A 19,558-nucleotide genomic window follows, 5' to 3' on the forward strand; every position below is an offset into this window, starting at 1 on the left:
GCGATTTGTTTACTCCATGCCAGGTGCTTGTGTGCAGTCTGAAGCATGGCAGCACTCCCAGCGGCAAGCAGTGACCCACTTGTATAGCGGTGCCTTTTTTCTCTTTAACTAAACACACTGCCACTATTTATAATCAAAATATTATGTTGAAACACTGAGAGCAGCTGGCTGAGGGAACCACAGTTTATTGGCCTCCAGTAGGTGGTGAAAAGCTCCCCTGTGGCTGTTAGTGAAGCTCAGAAACATCAGGTGAAAATGCAGCCATGTTGCTAAGTGGTGTCTTTAGGTTTTCTGGTGTCTAGCTGTTTCCCAACACTGTGGCATCACCTGTTAGCAGAGCACCTTCTCTCCAGGACTGTTCTGCTTCCAGTTTTCCTGAGAAGCCACCATCCCTCATCTCTCAAATGCACAATTGTTCCACGAGTACGGGGAATCGGCCACAATCGTGGATGTGCTAACAGTTGAATACTGCCAGTCAGCCTTGCTGCCAGTTCGTCTCACTGGCCGACAACAACGAAAAAATCCTGTGGCACAAAAAGCGTTTTCCTCGTAGAGCACCGGTCTGTAATTTTACATTTGTAAAACTTTCCCGAAGCCCATAGAAGCTCTTTTTTATGTGCGTTTTTTTATGCGAATGGATCTTGGTGTCCAGTTCTTATCAACGGCTCTCGGTACACACTACCTATAGCCTTCAGGGAAGCCAGCTCGCTAAATATTTTTAGCTGAAAGCTAAAACCTTACCTGTTTATTTTAGCCTTTAACTAGCTATGACTTCCTAATATAGGCCTGAAACTTTTGTGCTTTGTCTCGTGCTTATGCAGTGCTGCACTTGTTTTCAATTGTTGTATTTTACTTGATTTTATGTGTTCTACAGTATGTCTGTGGTTTTATTTTCCAACTCGAAAATCAGAAGCATCTTTGAACCCCCAAATCATATGCATTAATGCATGCTAGCATGCTCAACTGACAATGCTAACATTCTGCGGTTAGCAGGTGTGATGTTTACTTGATGCTTGCTGATGAGTGCAAAACACAAAGTACAGCTTAGGCTGATGGGAATGTTATTACTTCTGTAGGATTTTGGTCATAAACCAAAGTATTGGACAAATTGAAGTTTTGACCTGCTGATGCCACTATAAGAACCAAAGTCAGTAGAATTGAGTGATTGCCTGTGCAGTTTAGTGACAATCCATCCAACAATTGTTATTTGAGTGCCATCCATCGAGCTGCTAGCGTGGTTTAGAATCTGTATATGAAAACAGAAACATTATCTCAAAGCAAAGACAGCGTGAACTGCAGCTGAATTATCACTGTTTTAATGTAAAGGTTCAAAGTGTTTTAAGGATTTCTGTTCTCACTTTCTCCGCAGCCCCACCTTCATTTACAGCGACGCCGCCGCAATATGTGGAGGCGAAGGAAGGGGGAAGCACTCTGCTTAGCTGCTCTGCCCAGGGAAATCCAAAACCAATGATCAGCTGGCTGAGGGAGGGGGAGGAGCTCGCAACCAACGCAAAATACTCGGTAAGAATGGCCATGAATAATGGGCATAATTCAGATTTATGATTGTGTACAAATATAGAAGCAGGGCTTGTGCACAGATGGTGTCATCCACTGAGTCCATCTGTACTGGAAGTATGCTATGGTCTGTTTCTCACTGAGGCTAATATCAGTTTGCTCTGTTGTTATGCTGCAAAAAACACATTTTTTTTGGTGCTAAAACCTCTGTCGAGGGCTCAGTACATGCTTCAGTCCGTGCTGTTTGTGTTGCTGAGGCACCGGGGAGAACACATTCTTAATTATAGTGTTCTTATACATTAAAACATATTGAGTCAGGGTTTTTAGTTGACAAAACAAAACTTGATTTAACTGATTAATAGTGACAGTCAGTGTTCGTAGCAGCTAGACTGTCAGTCAGGCTCTTCCTGCTTCTCGGTAAAAACAAACAAACTCCACCTTGAATCACTTCAGCAATTTTAAAAACAGCTACTGGCAGCGCAGCTCACATCCGTCTTTGTTGTCTGTTTATGCATGATTTTTATTCCCATGGATCAACTCCCAAAAGTAGACAGTCTGATGTCATGGCAAGATTATTTCTGGCACAGCCTCGGCGCGGTTTGATAGCAGCGAAACGTCTCAGCTACATAAACCGTCGACAATAAACATCAGGTTTGTGGTGCTAGTTGCACAGAATCAAAGACATTTAACACACCGCTCCATTACGGATGACTCACAAACACCAAACGCTTCAGCAGACGATGATGCGTCGCAGCTGCACGATCTTCAGCAGAAAGGGGCAAATGTCACTCTTTCTCAAGTGGAGAGACTCTTGCTCTCTTGCTCTCGCTAAACCATCGCACAAGTGCTCTCTCCACCTACATGTGGGGCTGGAGAGGGCCCTCGAATGCAACATCTGTACTGCGGCGACTGTCAGGAGTCAGTCTGGCAAAAGTACGAATGTGAAGCAGACGAGGGAGGTCAAGGTAAACAGAAAATTAAATCACAGCAGCTCGTTACAAACTGCGGGAATGCTTTTAACGTAACAGGTTGCTGATTATGTATAACAAGTACGGGGGCACTGAAGGGCGTCTTTTATGCTGCTTGTAATTGTTTCTGGAACTTTTTGAAAGGTGGGTGCCCCCTTGTTTTTCCTGCATGCCTTCACTTTCTCATGTGTCACTGATACTGCAGTCTGTCAGAGGCCTCTCCTCTCTCCCTTCTCTTTCACTTTGCCCTTTTTGCTCCAGCATCTCTCCCTCCTGTCGCCTCTTTATAACACCATTCCCTCCGTAAATGATTAGACAACATTCTGATGCATTATTAATCCCCCTCTTCTGCATCAATATTGCATTAGCCCTAATATGAATGTTACGCTAAAAATGAGAATCGCTAGTGAGAGCCGAACGCCGTACTTCGCTACTTCCTGTTACACAGTATACTGAAAAATCTAAAAACGCGGTTCATTTAGCAGCTCTCTTCATCCGTTTGGCTGCTTTTGAGTTTAGATTTGAGCAAGAAACTTGAAACTTGGGAAAGATCCTGCTTGCAGTGAGAAGATGTGTGTGTGTGCACGCGTGTGTGTGAGGGTGTATTTGCTCACCCACATGCTCAGATCCATGGAGACGTCATGGAGAAAGGCAGGAATGTGTCAGACAGGGTTAGAGAGGAGGAGGATTCCTCCCCCTCCTCCTCCTCCTCCTCCTCCTCCTCCTCCTCCTCCTCCTCCTCCTCCTCCTCTCTTTACTTTACTTTATTACTTTATTTATTTGCACGGGGGAAAAAAAAAAGAACCATAAAACAAAGATGCTGAACAAAACAGTCGTGCAGGAGAGGACAGAAACCTAGGGATTATGAGGGTCTTCCCCAAAGTGCACTCAAATCACAGGCACGAAAACGCAAGCAGAAAAAAGCAGCAACCTCCTGCTGTTCCCGAACACATCAGCCTCTCTGGATGTGTCAGAGGAGTGACAGGAATTGAGATTCTGCCTTCATCTCATGCCTCACCTTATCTACTGCTCCTTCTTTCTTGTGTCCCCCTTTCCCCCTCATCTGCTGCCGACTTCCTCCTCTTCCTCCTCCTCCTCCTCCTGCTTTAATCTTCTCCCCCTCACCTTGGATTGAGTACAGCTATGGCACAGAAAGTATTGGAACGGACTGATGGCCATTACATATAATCAGATCCCGTTAAGTTTGCCGTCGTGGAAGTTTTGCTGCAATCACGACTGCGTGTGCTGCCTGTGGTGTAGGAGTGCAATGATTTGATCCAACAGTGATTTAATTTTGATAGATTCAGCGCATGAAATTCCAGGATTCAGACAGAGCGTGAGGTGAATATTAAAGGAGGTGTGATTGCATGCAAAGTTGATGGAAAGGTGCCACATTGTTGGAGAAAGTGCGGGAGGCTTGTTTATTTGTGTTGGCTAATGAGAAAGCTAGGCTACTTGCTAGCTTGTGAGTGCTGACGCAGCACTTTGAGGCCAATATGCATTTTGCTTTCTGCCTTTTATGTTTCACTTTCACAGGTCTACATTTATAAATTCTAGTCAACAGTAATAAGACATATGACTTCTGGATGAGAGGCTCATTTTAAGGCCAGCTGGAAAAGTTACTGGTATCTGAAGGTGGCTGAGCAGGAGCAACAAACATGCTAATGAATTTGAATCGACTTTTTCAATCAATACAAATAGATTCCAAAGCATTAAAATCGATGCTTCGCAACACGTCAATGTTTAGTTAACACTTCTAGCTCTCAGCGCACACATGTCGTATGTTACAGCAGCGATGGACGAAGTGTTATCCTGTGATAGACAATCTGAGCGATGACGTTCAGTTTGCCAACAGACTGACAGAAGTGAAACGCGGGTTGATCTGCTCATCGCATCTCCTGGCTATAAAACATTTGAAAGACAGATAAATAGGAATAATTCTGCAGGCGTTGCAGATTCCCCCCTCAGCTGCATGAATGGACAGACTACAGCTGTGTGTGACTTGAATGGACAGAGCCTCTCGCAACCTGTTGCATAATTTATGAGGGTGTTTCTATTAGGTTTGGTTAATGTGTTTCTTCACCACTTATTGGTTCTCATCAGCCGCTGCACACGGGGACATGCAGCGACATAGAGTTGGACGTTTCCAAGGTTACCACATGCAGGAAGCAGACGTGGAGTTAATTAAAGCATAAGACGTTCATGGCTTTCAAGTGTTTGATGTACTTTCTCTTGACTTGAATCTAAAGTGTCCACAAACTTACTTCAGTGGAGGGAGTGTTATATATCTGTGATCAGTCCTGGAATGTAACTAAGTACATTTACTATAACACTGTCCTTAAATACACATTTAAGTACTGGTCCTATTTTATGGCACTTTACTTCTGCTCTACTATATTTCAGAGGGAAATATTGTACTTTTTACTCCACTGATTGATCAATTAGTCTATCGACAGAAAATGTATCTGCAACTGTTTTGATGAATTTATGTTTTAAGTCATTTTTCAAGCAAAAATTCTAAACTCAGTCCTAAAATATGAGACTTCGCCGCTTGTCCTCCATCTAAATTACAGGAAACTTCATAATTTTCTTCTGTTGGTTGGACAAAACAGTCTAATGGAGTGATACATAATAAGATGACACTCACAGGGGCCATTTTTCTGCATGAAGTACTTTTACTTTTGATACTTTTTAAGTATGTTTTGTGTCGGAGGTTGGACGTTTATCTGTTTGTCCTGCATGTGACCACAGGTACATGATGGCAGTCTAACCATCCTTGGCATCACTAGAGATGACAGAGGGGCGTACACATGCCGAGCCTACAGTGACCAGGGAGAGGTGCTCCATACTACCCGTCTGCTGGTTCAAGGTACTGCATCCATGAATTAAACACACTGTAGACTGTAGCTGCAAGACCCCTACATGGAAGAGTTTATTAATAAGTGTTGCTGACAAATGCATTTGCACCGGATTTTAAAATGAAAAAACACATTTCCAACCGTTTACCTGCAGCCAAATGTTGCATTTGCATCTCTGAAGTTTCATTATTTATACGTGAAAGCCTTTACTGTAGTAGCATTTAAAAGCAAAGCCATGCAACTCTCTGGTGTGCTGATGTATGTAACACACCTTCTGAGTCTGTATCAGTCAGTCAATATCTCAGTCTGGGGCCTCTGTCTGTGCATGTGTGTGTGTGTGCTCTTGTGCACAGCCATGTGTGTACAACAGGATCTGTCTGTGAGGACGTCACTGCCTGTCTCCGGTCCATTAACCAGGCTCTCTGCTCGACACAGATCAGATAGATGGCTGTGATGCCAGCCTCCAGTTCTCTAAGTCTCTTGATACTGCAGGGCTGGGAGGAGTTAACAGTGTGTATTTAACGTGAAACTGAGCTTCCTGCTTTTATGGTAGAGTCAGCGTTCGGTCTATTTTAAAGCTGACTTCTGTTGGTGCGAACAGAGCAGGGCAATTACTCTCCTCTTTGTTCCCAGTATAGTAAATGTACATGCACACTCACTGAAAACACACATTAAAAAAATCATTGTGTTGTAACCTAGTGAATAGTTTAACCAGTGGTGCATGTGATGCAACTGCATTAAGTCTGCAGGCCTCCAGTGGACCCGCTAATACAACGACATCTGTTCTCTCAAGCACAACACACTGCAGCAGTGGTAGTTCAATTGTGGACTTCTTACTTTCCAGATGAGAGGCAACACAGGACAGTACTACCTGTGCATTCACAGTATACAGCCTAAAGCGGATGATACAAGAGCCCTGCAAGTAAAATGGGACGTTTTTTTGTTGAGACAAGGTTTTTGGTGATGTGACCAATCCTAGTTTCAGCTATCACTTAATATTCCCATATAGTGCACTGTAATGTATACCTTTGTTGGCAGTGTTGTAAATCAATGGGAACAATACCTTTATTGTACCACAGAGTACAATGGGTATTGAAAAAAGATGAAAGTCAAATTATTCTGAGGAAAAACCTTTAATATTAAGTCAGAATTTTACAAGGTGTAATATTACGAAAGAAAAATATATTAAACATGATATTATGAGAATAAAGTTACAGTCATGAGAAAAATGTTGGTGTTCTGTGCAGAAACATGACTGAGACCATTCAGCGATCTAAATGTCCTTTCATTATCTATAACCACCTATCCTTCAGAGAGTCACGGGGGCGCTGGATCCAATCCCAGCTGACACTGGGCGAGAGGCGGGTGCACTTAGGACAGATGGCCAGTCAATCACAGGACTGACACATTGTGACAAACAACCATTCACACTCACATTCACACCTACGGGCGATGTAGATTTGCCAGTTCACTTGCATGTCATTGGACTGTCAGAGGAAGCCCAAGCACCCGGAGGAAACCCATGCAGAGGGGAAGGATTGTACGCTTATATGCATTGGATAACATGTTGAAAATATTAGACCAAAATAAATTTAGCTTTGGACAATCCCGAAATAGATGCAACATGGTTCTTTGTTCAGTTTTGCATCACACCCGAGGGATGAAATTAGTCTGAAAAATGGAACCAGTAAAAGTTGTTGGGCAGCTTGATTAGACTGCACTGTGTTTTAAGATGTTCCTGTTATTTTGTCCACCTATTTGCAGAGTTCTCACCTGCCGTCTGTGAGGTTCAAGTTTGAATCTGAGCCCCTGCAGTAACCTTATTAACCTCTGTCGTATAAACTTCAGAGTAATGCGAGCAGGATGTGTGATGGAGGCTACAACAGTGGTGCCTTTCACCTCAAAAAACCTTTTCAGTGTATGAAACGCTTTCAGAAACCTACACTCAGGTGAAATGGGAAAAGCACAGAAATAAATTGTTTGCACTGGAGTCAGGTTTGGTTGAATATTGGCACAAAAAGTGCTGTGAACTAAAATGCGGAGTATGATTAGGACTCAGAGCAATAACAAGCAGATATCTGAGGAGTCGTGATTCCCACTCCCGTGATGTGTTTTTAATTGTTATGTGAGACACCCGCACAGCGCCGTCTGCAGTCCCACCTGATGCATAAAGCCGTGCACGCTGAGAGGAAAATAACCAGGAGACTTGTATCTGGGCCCGCTCATAAAAGACAGCTTACCTTTCATGGCGTCTGCTGTTTTATTGAGGGTTAAGAGCAAACCTAGAATAAGATGACAAGGTTACAATGTGAAGCATGCATAAGCTCCAACACTGACTACTATTAAGGTTACAGTAGCTGCCTGCTCGCTGTATGTTACATCAGACTGTGGTGATTTATTGTAAATAATACATAGTGTGTGCTCTTTCTCACGCTGATCCTGAAAAACATGTCGACAGGCCGAAAGTGGAAGCAAAGTGGGACTGCGTAAGATGTTTTTATGATTTGATGATACTTTTTATCCCTTTAATGCTCTTTTCCACCATTTGATACAGCATAGTTCAAGCTGTGATAGTCGTTCAGTTTTCTGATTAGTAATCATGAATACGTTAAAAACTATTATTTCAGTCTAATTTTCTGACATTTTTAAAGCATTTTAAATGAAAGAGCAGTGCAATCATGAGGTAAATCCAGAGTGATAATATTCACAGTGACAGTTGCAGAATTTGACCACTTTACTCAGATAAAAGTTGAGTTGGTACAACTTCTGCTCAAAGTGTGTATCCAGATTGAAGTGAGCAGACAGTTCTCAACTAATTGTGTTTTGTATTTTGCCATCATTAGTTTATAGTTATTATATGAAATGAATGATGTGTAATGATGCCTGACTCTGCACTTCCTCAGTGTCTTTCAGCTCTTTACTGTTTTGGTTCACCCACTCGCTGTCAGATGCTCTTTTCATAGAAAAGCTCTAAAAACCCACTGTACTCTTCCAACCCAGCACCCAACAGCAGACAGGCACAGTTAGCGACTGGCTGGTGAACATAGTGGAGCATTTAGCAGTTAAGGAGCCATGTATTTTGCTGGTGGACACAAAAACAGAGCAGAAAGGAGAGTGAATATTGGGCTCAGGTTCATCGGGTTAATGCTGCTGTGTGTCTTGTGGACATGTAAAGTTTGCTAACTGATTCATCACATGAACGTAAAGATAATAACGTGTCCGCTTTGTGTTCAGAGCTTATTCCCCCCAAAAATCAAAAGGTAACAAACAGTAGACTGCTAACAAACTAAAACACGTGTCTCTGTCTCTCTCAGGGCCTCCATACATCGTCTCTCCACCAGAAAACGTCACTGTAAACATTTCCCAGAATGCACTCTTCACCTGCCAAGCGGAGGCGTATCCGGGCAACCTGACCTACACCTGGTACTGGGAAGAGGATAACGTCTACTTCAAGAAGTAAAGTTATGATCAAGTTCACTTCTGTACTGTAGCCGCAGTGACTCTCCACAGGGAAGCATCTTAATTAAGCACTTGGGTGAGGTTTAGACTTAAAGGCCCTTTACTTAGAGGCTCGGTCATTTAAACCGCCACCAGGCAGGCTGCACAAAGCTTTTGTGATGTGACTGACATTGTGCGTCTCTTTGAGTGTGTGTGTATGTGTGTGTGTGTCTGTATATGTGTGTGCGTGCCGGTGCCCTGTCCTAATGCGGCCCTGGAGGCAGTAAGAGCGAGCCTGGCGGGGGTCTGTCTGGACAGTGCCAGGCGAGTTAGTGCGCTCTGATGACAATATCACATGACTCAGGCCTTGTGTCATCATATGCCTCTCATGCCGTGATGATCTGAAGCGTAGCCAGGACCTCTGCGGGCTCCCCAGAGCAGGTCTTTAGAGCCTGAGAGGGTTTTACAGCCAGAGAGTGACAGACAGAACAAGAGGGAAGGAAGAACAAGTGAATGGGAGTTTGACTCGCAGTGAAAACAAGTGTCTGAGGAAATGCCCTGAAGTGCACCGTCTCATTTCATGGAGTCAGTCTGGATTTTTTTTGTTCTTTTTGCAGGATAGGTAAGATTTAACTGGATGCAATTGCATAAAAAGGTTATTACATAGTTGTTACTATGTCACACTATATCAGTCTCCTCCATTTCTATTATGTCTATAGCATTGTATAAACACTGTATAATGTCTGCACTGCACATATAAATTATATCGGTATTTTAATAGAAGATGATTTGTGTTTACTTTCCATACAGGTATTACATGCACACATCATGACACATCATTGCTTCTAGAGTTCACTTATGTAGATTAAAGTATAGTAATGTATATATGGTGGCTTTCTATAATTTCTTATATTGTTTTTTTTTATCTCTTGTATTCCTCTCTATGCTGCTCTAATATATTAATTTTCCCACATCGACCAATATAGTCTCACAGTCTTAAGATATTCATAGATGCTTTACATGACAAAGCATCAAAAAAGATCCCAAATGACTAAAAGCAAACAGAAAGCTTATTTTATCTTGTCCATTGTCAATAAAGATCAGATATAAACCATGAATAAGAACAGTTCTATTTTTTAGTTATATATTTTATTAATAAAGGCTTAATAAGCTGTTGATTAATGGATTTTGTCATCATATGATTCAAACGTTCTTCTTAATGTCCTGCAGCTGATCTGTAAGCCTTCAGTAAATGATTTGCTAACCTTTAATAAAGCCATTAGTTACAGCATATAAACTCTGGTGTTAGAAACCTTTTTATTTAAAGGCGTATTCAGTTTGAGCTCCAATTCTGTTTCATGTTAAAATGTTGAATTATTGCACTGTGTGGGCAAGGAGAGCCGCTCCATCATGGCTGTGTTTAATTATAAATGGTGTCAAGGGGAAAAACATGAAGGCTGTACCATTTGGCGATTATGGCAATTAGCAGATTTATTTGAATCTCTTGCTCTGTGCTCTGCGTTCTTTGGATCCCTCTCGGAGAGCTGAACTGCTGTTTGACTCTCTGCTGCTCTCTTATGGCATCTTGATGTAATTCAGCCCAAGAGGGGGAAAAAAAATAGATGGCTGCCCTGTCCTGCTGGTGTCTGAGTGTGTGACAAAACATCTGTGTCTTCTTGCAGTGATCTGAAGCTCCGAGTGCGCATTCTCATCGACGGCACCCTTATCATCTTCCGGGTCAAGCCGGAGGATGCCGGGAAATACACCTGCAGTCCGAGCAACAGCCTCGGTATCTCGCCCTCGGCATCGGCCTACCTGACTGTTCAGTGTGAGTGTTACCGTGGCAACAAAGTGGAGGGGGAGGGGCGGGGAGACAGTACAGCGAGCTGTGCGAGAAGAACAGCAGCAGCAGTATGGAGGCTGCTTGTGTTGGAGGCTGCTGTATTATTTGGCAGCGCTGCTGCTCTTCCGCTGTAATGCAAAGTAACCTTCTTGAATTTCAAGGTCAGACGTGACAGAGGGAGCTCGCCGAGCCTCTTTGACCATTTTCACATCCTGAGTGGATCTTAATGACACGGTTATCGTCTTTTCCGACCCCAGCCTCATTCCTGTGCACAAAGATGGAGACGGGCTTGTCCTCAGACTCCATCTTTTCTGGTCCCTTTTGAATCCGGCTCCGCCTAAATGAAACGGTGACCTTCCTGTTCATCAGCCCTGACCGATGAGGGCGAAACGCCACTCCTGGCCATCTGACGTTTCATCGCCAGCCCTTGTGTGTTGAGCTAATTTGCTCCCAAGTTGCTGCTGGTCATTGATTACTGCGCTACAGTATGAGAGAGAGCCGGGGGATTCACAGCCCTGCAGGCACAGACTTCATCACTGGCCTCAAATACAACAGACCATAATTAAACCAGTGTCCTGGATGCTTCATGCAAAACATACTCTGAGCCTGTATTCATCAGACATCTCAGAGTCACTCTGAGGGATTATATAGAAAGTTAACCTCGGACTAAAAATACTCAGAGTAGAACTTGAGAGTAATTTATTAAGTCTAACACTTACTCTCAGCAAGGAGGAGGACGACTCGCTGCTGTTCCACAGTCAGAGCCACAAAAGAAGAAATGCAAAGATATGATGACAAAACGTATAAGAAGTCATATTAATATTTACCAAAATGCCATTTAAACTTTAAGGAAATATTGACAGTCCACTCGCCTGGCTTAAAGAGTACGTGTAGTCTATATGTAAATTCAGACAGCATGCCGTTTCACTCCATCCACACCACATCCTTTTCCAGCCCATGATAATGCATCTCACAGAAACTGCACCGTCACACGCAGACATGATGCAGAAAACTCGCCAGCTGCCTGCAGCCTGATCGTCTCTTCCACTGATTCCTCTTTCAACTACAATACGCCATGACAGTATGAACACATTTCAGTGAAAATGAATGTAAAATAAGATAGAGAGTTAAAACCCACTTGATATTAAAAATAGAGTTATATATGTACAGTGTATATATGTATATTAGCTAGATTAAAGAGCCTCCTCGTGTGCACCAAGCAGCATAAAAATGGGATCAGAGTGTGATTTATAATTTGCATTGCTGTCTTTTCTAAAAAAAAGTGCAGCATTGTGAGGACATTGGCTTCTGAGGGGAAATCATGTCTTCTGCATCCTGCTCAAAGTCACTCCACAAAATTATGGTCCAAACGATCTTTGAATAAGCTCATTGTCGTCGAGAGCTCCCGGAACATCTGTCCTCCCACACAATATTTCTGCCTGGACGCCACCTCCTGGTATGTCCTCACAGGTCAGGACACCTCTGGGGTGCTTTTGACCGAGATGAGTGATTTCCTTAGTTAGGAATGCTGATAAAATGCCTTTGCTTCTAGTCCTTAAAGTGACACTGAAAATGTGTCTGATTTCTGGCCAGTTTGCAGTGTTTTCCTTCTCTGACCCGCCTGATAGATACATGCCCTGTCTTTGAAACACCACCTGGGCATTTTCTGCTGTGAAAGTTCTTCACATATTAGATTAAACCAAACGTTTGGATTGGATTATACTGCCAGCATTGCTAACACCGATCTGTCCTTTCCGTCCAGACCCTGCTCGAGTGATCAACATGCCCCCGGTCATCTACGTCCCACGGAAACTGCCAGGCATCATCCGCTGCCCGGTGGACGCCAACCCACCTGTGACATCAGTGAAGTGGGAGAAAGACGGCTATCCTCTCAGAGTGGAGAAGGTTTGTCTGCACTGTTTCCTCTCCTCTCTCTGTGCTACACTACATTTACTGCTTTTACATGTAAGTACGTGAGAAATTTACACCCTTTGCTCTAAGTTCCCCTTTTTAACATTTACAAGCAGTAGACAGGCATTTAGTAAATGCTTTATATCAGAATATGATGTAGTTATAAGCAGATATAAAGACATTTTTATGTTTATTGATGTGTAGCAATTATTTCCTGTGAAGACATATTTTACATTATTGCAACTGTGTTTTACTATATTTGCATTCATTCACTCCATTACATTTCTACAATATTCGATTTTCTAGTCAACCACATTTATCTGACATCATTTGGGCTGGTGACCTCATTTCTGCTTTAAACTTCTCAGAGTTTCATTTAAGTAACTGTTTGAGGCCCAAAGAGGTTAAATAATCTAATATATTACCAAAAAATTAAAGATAAACCAATGCGATTTTGTGTAGCAGAAATTTCCTGCCCCATTAATCATCTCATGACCCCTCAGATTTATCCTGTGACCCTTTGCTGGGGCCCAACCCTCAGGTTGGGAACCAGTGGACCACATCAACTTACATCAGTGCACCAGTCTCAATATCTCATGATGTCATGTATAGTAGCATATTTTTCTGCAGAACGAGTGCTTTTACTTTGGATTCTTAAAGTACATTTTGCTGTGCATCAAAGTACTGGTACTTTTACTTAAGTAAATGATCTGCATACTCTTTCCACTGCTGTGCTTTGCTTTCAGTATGACAGGTATTGTTTTGTAAAGTCAGTTACAGCACACTGATAATTGAAAATGCCCTGAGCTTATCCAGAGGTATTGATCAGTTGTCCAGTGATCTTTGATAATACAGCATCTTACAGCAGTAAATTAATTCTTACTGTTACACTTTCCACAGACACACTGTCTCTATCTTCTCTGGTCTGCATCGCATAACAATTCACTTCTCATTCGTCTGATTTCAGTTGCATTTCTGGGATTTTTGTTTTCTTGTGCAGTTCAAAAACGTTTAGATGGGACCCTGAGATTTCAGGAAAATCAAGCATTTCAGATGCCCCCCTTGTCTTGTAGTACCCTGGTTGGAGCTTGATGCCAGATGGAAGCATCCGGGTGGCGGAGGCCACAGAAGACTCCCTGGGCACCTACACCTGTGTGCCTTACAACGCCCTGGGTACCATGGGCATGTCCCCCCCTGCCACTTTGGTGCTAAAGGTACATGATTGCTTCAGTCTCTGCATGTTTTAGCATAGACTGATGTGCCCATGATGGTCTGCTGTTTGCGTGTTTGTGCAGGATCCCCCTTACTTTAATGTGAGGCCTGGGGGGGAGTACCGTCAGGAGGCTGGGAGAGAGCTAGTTATCCCCTGTGCTGCTTCTGGAGACCCTGATATACCAACCATCACCTGGAGAAAGGTGCAGCAGACAAACACATAACAAATAAATCATCTCCTACACTTGTTATGTGTAATTGTTTGCACCTCTTAACTGCTGCGCTTTCTGTGTGCATTGAAGGTGGGGAAGCCAAGCAAGAGTAAGCACAACATCCTACCCAGTGGCAGCTTACAGTTCCTGTCCCTCAGCAAGGAGGACCATGGAGAATGGGAGTGTGTAGCCACCAACGTGGTCACAAGCATCACTGCCAGCACGCGTATCCTAGTCATCGGTACAAACAGTCTGCACAGTGCTGTCAGCTCACCAGCTCAGTTTACATCAACAGAACTTACCGTTCGTGGTTATTTTGACTTCATTGTGATCCCACTTTTCTGTGTGGTTTGAGTGAGAAAGAAGACCATCATCCAACACCTTTCCTCTACCCTGTTTCCCCCTGGGCGTCATTAAAATTTCATGAGATCTAATCTGTAATAGCTTGATTTAAAGGCCGAATCTGTAACTACAGTGTGGTGCATCCATCTGTCTGCTAAACCGCTGTCACTATAGCCTTTGTCCGTTGAGTCAATGCACCAAGGACATCTTTTTACTCTTTAATTGATTGACTGAAGTGCCGAAAAAGGCAAGGTTTAAACGGGGCTATGAGAGTCCAGACGCACAAAGATTGCAGTAGTTAGTTAAATTATGTGTGTGTTAACACTGTGGAACAAAAAGCCCTCAAATTGAACACTGTAGAAAGTCTCCTTTGATACCTATAATGCAAATTGTAGTGTTCAGAGTTAAACAAGTAATCACGGTGTCATTAAGTAGCCTTTGTAACTATAGTGTCCTCCTATCTAATTTGAAATCAAAGCACTGATTATGCCCTTTGCTTGCTTAAGTTGTGACAGTGTCTTTACAGCAGTAATAGCAGCCATTTTGAGTAGATAAATGCCTTGTACAAAGTTGTAAAACAGCCTCAGTGAACTTGCAGACTCACTCTCATGCCCGTATGCTAAATATGAAGCGACAGCCAGTAGCCAGTCAGCTTCACTTAGCATGAAGACTGGAAACATGGGAAAACAGTCTAAGAGTGACGCCTAACTGTATTTAAGCACTTACTTTCGCCTTGTCTTCCGTATCGTAATTGACATGTAAATGTTCATGTACACATATGAAATATGACATGTAGATTCTTAAGCATGAATAAATTGCATACAGTTGCACTTTAGGGGTGACCACCCAAAGCATTCCTTTCAAAAAGGCTGGAAAGGGCATCAGGCCAGATGTGTCTGACTCTATAATTTGTTTAGTCCCTGCAAAACGTTTACCAAGCTAAGCTAACTGTCCTCTGGCTATAGTATCACATAAGGTGTACAGATATGTTCTCAGACTGTTGAACTGTTTCTTTAAGTCTGGGTTTTTCTATCGTCTGCTGGTCTTTCCACCGTGAGCAGGTCACTAAGTCTGCCCCAGTAGCCCATTGCCCCAGTGTCTGTGGAGTCGTTATGCTGTCGCACAGCTGGCAGCGCTCGGCCTGCCTCCGTATGACCAGCTCTCAGCTGACAGGTGTCACAGGGCAGCGGAGACAGCTGTGCTCCTCAGACCACGCTCAGGTCTCTCTTTTATCCCAGTGAGAAGTAACTGGCTCCGGGCCACACGGCACAGCTGTTACGTGGGTGGGATGAGCAGAGCCGCAGACAGCATTGCTGCTCTTGAATTTGACCTTATGCTGGTCATCACCTCAGCTGCCATAACGCAATCCACCAAGAACAGCACAGGATGCAGCGAACAGCATTTTTGAGGGTGAAAACACCAACAAAATGCTCCTTATTCGACTTGTGGTGCATTGTATGGCTTAAATCTGACTTAAGACGACCAGTTGTGTGAATAAAATGTTAATACTCTATGCGTGTTAAAAGCACATCTCTAGTTTCATTACCGCAAGTGATATTAAACGATAATTGTAAGTAGTTTTATATCTGATGAGTAAATTAGTACTTGTGCTTCTTAAATGTATTCCCTCTGTCTGTCTCTGTCTCTATAAACCACTCAGGCACCAGCCCACACGCTCCTGGCAATATCCATGTATTGCCCTCAACAACCTCTGCTAATGTGTCCTGGGAACCAGGTTATGATGGCGGCTTCGAACAGACGTTCTCTGTGTGGTACGGTCCAGTGTAAGTGCTCTTACTTAACTTCCAATCAATGGCATCAGCCTGCAGATGTGGAAACACTACCTATCGGCCCAGTCTGACGTACAGTATGAGCAGGGTTGCTTTTTTCCCCTCCCCTCTTTCACTGATGGTGATAAAATATGAAATTCAATCAGAAGCTCGCAGCAGAATTGTTTTGACAGCGTATTTCTCGGGGTGTTCTGTAGATGTGCATGTGCATAATTCATGGTGGGAAAGTAATGGAGTGTGTGTGCATCTGACAGTAGTCAGAACAGAGAGCATTTTTTTTTATTTACAATGCATGTGAGTAAATAATTTGTCTTGGTCTCACTGTATACACATTTGTGACTTTAAAAGTGAGAAAAGAGACACTTTTGACTTTTCTTTCATGTTTCACGTGGTGTTGAAACGGTAAATGTGTGAGTCAAAGCTCTGTAATTACCTTGGTAAGAGATAATTATATGCTAAATGCATTCCACATTATAGTGTTAAAATATCACTGACTTGTTGTTTATATCACTGCAGTGGTAACTGACAGGAGGTCATAACTCTAATAGATAAAATGCACAAAAGAACTGTAGTGGTTTACATTCATGCATATATGCGTCTAATTACAGTTTACAATATGCAAAATATGCAAATTGGAGGTGCACAGAGATGTTATTATCTGTATCTGTTCAACCAACAAACTTATCAGCCTCCATATTCAGATAGAGGACCAGAAATGGATTTGTTTTATACCAGAAGTCACATTAAATCAGGCATTTGTTGTACTTTTTCACCTAATATTCATTGGCAGTACAGTTGTTGTTCCTTCAAAACATCAAATGATTTAACTGAACTTTAACTGGGGGACAATGAACAAGCAGAAGCGGAAACTAAATGCTTGATAGATGGAAAGATTATGCTTTGCATTGGAAACAGAAACTACAGTATTTACATTAAATATAAAGTATCCCTCAGTTGAAGGGAATAATCTTAAATTCCACATGTCTTGATGTGTTAACGTTACTGCAGTTCGCTGGGGAAACGTGCACAGATGGAAAGAGTATTGGAATATTATTCTTGAGTAACATGGGATCTACAATTGCATTAAATGTCAATTCAACAGATGCGAATCCACCCGATGAGCTCTGACGTCCAAACTGGCAATAAATTCCATTTGTACACTCAGATTTTTCAGCCTGTGCATGCTGCTGATTATCTCTTCTAAATATATAACAGCCTTCTTCTGTATACCCTCGCAGCAATATAGAGGCAATATAAACTCCACAGCGGCTGCAGCCACAAACACACATATTAAAGCAAAGAGAGCTGCACAGCTTTTACACACCACACAGCACGCACACACAACGCCAGGTTGCTAGGCAACGTAGTGAATGCACTCACCTGTCTGAATGTCAGTCTGTGAGCTTTGAGCGCCGTGAAGTCCTTGACAGTCTGCTCGTGGTTCAGCTGCTTTGTTTGACCAATCTCAGTTCATGTTGTAACCAGTCCTCTCAGCCTCTCTGTCCCACTATAACCAGTCCTCTCAGCCTCTCTGTCCCACTTCAACCATTATTTGTGCTTGCCTGAATAGCATATTCAGATTCAGATACATCACCAACACAGATACAAATAAACTGAATTTAGGAGTAAGACTTTGTTGCTGAAGTGACTGTATTTCCCAAGTGGATCATTCAAGTAGTCTTAAAAGTCAATCAATCAAATGTAGCTTCTGTCATAAAGGTTAGTGCAATTCAAAGTGCTTTAAAGATGGCAGGCATGCTGATAATAAGAGAATACAAATATAAACAGTCTAATGCACAAAATAAATTAAGAAACAATAAAAAGTTAAATATCTGAGACCTTTTAAAATTGGAACAGAATAAAATAAAGAGCTCGGCTAATAAGCATAAAAACTAGAAGCTGCCTCACCAGAAGTTTTTTCTCCTGCAAGCGTGTCAGACATGTAGGCTGGTGCAAGACCATGAAGCATTTTAAAGAGGAGTAAAATAAACAGAAAGAAAGTCTTTTTGGTGCCTGACGCTTAAAGCTGCTCATTGCTGTATGCGCACTTCATGCTGCTGGGTTAGCTGCTGAACCAGAGTCTGTCGGCTCAGGGAGTGTCTGCTGGAGGGCATCACTAACCATAAACAACTGCCTCATGCCTCATTCACATGCAAGAAACTAACATTATCATAATGCATGTAAACGGCGAACATGGCTATTGTTTGTACTCACAACTGTCAAGTTAGCATGTTAGCTTTGGGAAATCTTGGATGCACTTCCTCCCCTCATTCTGGTGCGGCAAGCTCACTTTAGCTTTAACAATATATCAGCGTTGCCTTGTGGGAGACGTCATGTGCGATGAGTGCACAGGTGCAGGCTGGCAGGTACACAGGCAGACGGCAGGTAAGCCATCCAGTCTTTTCATTGAGCCCAAATGAAATGATTGGATTGGTTTATCACAGGCTGGCAACAATCAGATATCAGATTTTTTTAGATTATATATTCCACATATACATTATATGTATATTTTTATTTGTCAGAGCATTTTATTTATTAATTCTGTTGGGATGTAAAGAGAATTTCAACAAAAAATCCTTCTGAAATACATCACCTCCTCAAGCTTTAGATTAACTTTGGATTTTGGGCACCCACCTACTGAACAATGCTCTCTTGTGACTAATTATAGTTGGGACATTATTCACCGTTATCCTTAAATCATGTCTAATTTTTCTGTTTTTCTGTCTCATCTGTGTTGTTAGGTCAAAGAGAACAGACTTCGGTCCTCACGACTGGCATTCGATGCCAGTTTCTGGTGCTCAGACCTGGTTGGTGGTGCCAGGGCTGGAGCCTGGGACGGAGTACCAGTTCAGTGTGTTGGCACAAAACAAACTGGGCACAGGCCCATTCAGCGAAGTTGTGACAGTCAACACTGCAGGTGGGTGCTTCATCAAATGTTTTCCCATCCATGTTTGCTGCTTCCTGACTTCAGAGTTAACCCACAGAGTTGTGTTAATTTTTAGGATATCATCAGGCGCGGTATGGAGGATACACCCTCATAATGATGTTTAAATTTAGACATAATTTCCACTGGGGATTGAGGGAAATGTCACCATCACTTATTCTTTCGGTTTGATCATTTACTGAAATCTGAACATTATTCTCTGACTGTCCAGCTGCCAAAACCAGATGTGAGATATTCTCATCTCAGTCAACTTTAATTACAGCAGCTAAGAGTAGCAACAAGGGGAGCAGCAGGGCTATGCTGGGTTTTTTCTTTTGCCCTGGGTTTCACCTCACAGGCCAAATACGGTCTCCTCTCCCTTGTCGGTAGAGGTTGTTGGCAGTGGATGGACTCTTAAAAGAACACCTGCAGGCACAAAGTCCTGCCACCTCCTCTGCATGCACGTTCAGAAATAAAAGAAATATAACACAATGTGCTTTTTAGTCAGGTACGTTAAAATTCTCCTAAAAAGATATTTGATAGAAA

General features: G+C 42.6%; 1 protein-coding gene across 4 annotated transcripts in view; it reads left to right on the forward strand.

The window, feature by feature from the left end:
• igsf9ba (immunoglobulin superfamily, member 9Ba) overlaps positions 1-19,558 on the forward strand; it is a 64,625-nt gene that overhangs the window by 33,133 nt on the left and 11,934 nt on the right. For all 4 annotated transcript variants that reach the window (XR_011602487.1, XR_011602488.1, XM_070970864.1 and 1 more), the window contains exons 4-13: positions 1,370-1,521; positions 5,235-5,352; positions 8,656-8,797; positions 10,462-10,607; positions 12,385-12,527; positions 13,607-13,747; positions 13,829-13,948; positions 14,048-14,198; positions 15,960-16,083; positions 18,831-19,006. Coding sequence is in view for 2 of the 4 variants with exons in the window: in XM_070970864.1 (XP_070826965.1) it covers positions 1,370-1,521; positions 5,235-5,352; positions 8,656-8,797; positions 10,462-10,607; positions 12,385-12,527; positions 13,607-13,747; positions 13,829-13,948; positions 14,048-14,198; positions 15,960-16,083; positions 18,831-19,006 (1,413 nt within the window). In the remaining 2 variants the exon portion in view is untranslated. The remainder of the gene's footprint in view (positions 1-1,369; positions 1,522-5,234; positions 5,353-8,655; positions 8,798-10,461; positions 10,608-12,384; positions 12,528-13,606; positions 13,748-13,828; positions 13,949-14,047; positions 14,199-15,959; positions 16,084-18,830; positions 19,007-19,558) is intronic.

This window comes from Chaetodon trifascialis, chromosome 9 (assembly GCF_039877785.1).
Source record: "Chaetodon trifascialis isolate fChaTrf1 chromosome 9, fChaTrf1.hap1, whole genome shotgun sequence".
Lineage (NCBI taxonomy): Eukaryota > Metazoa > Chordata > Actinopteri > Chaetodontiformes > Chaetodontidae > Chaetodon > Chaetodon trifascialis.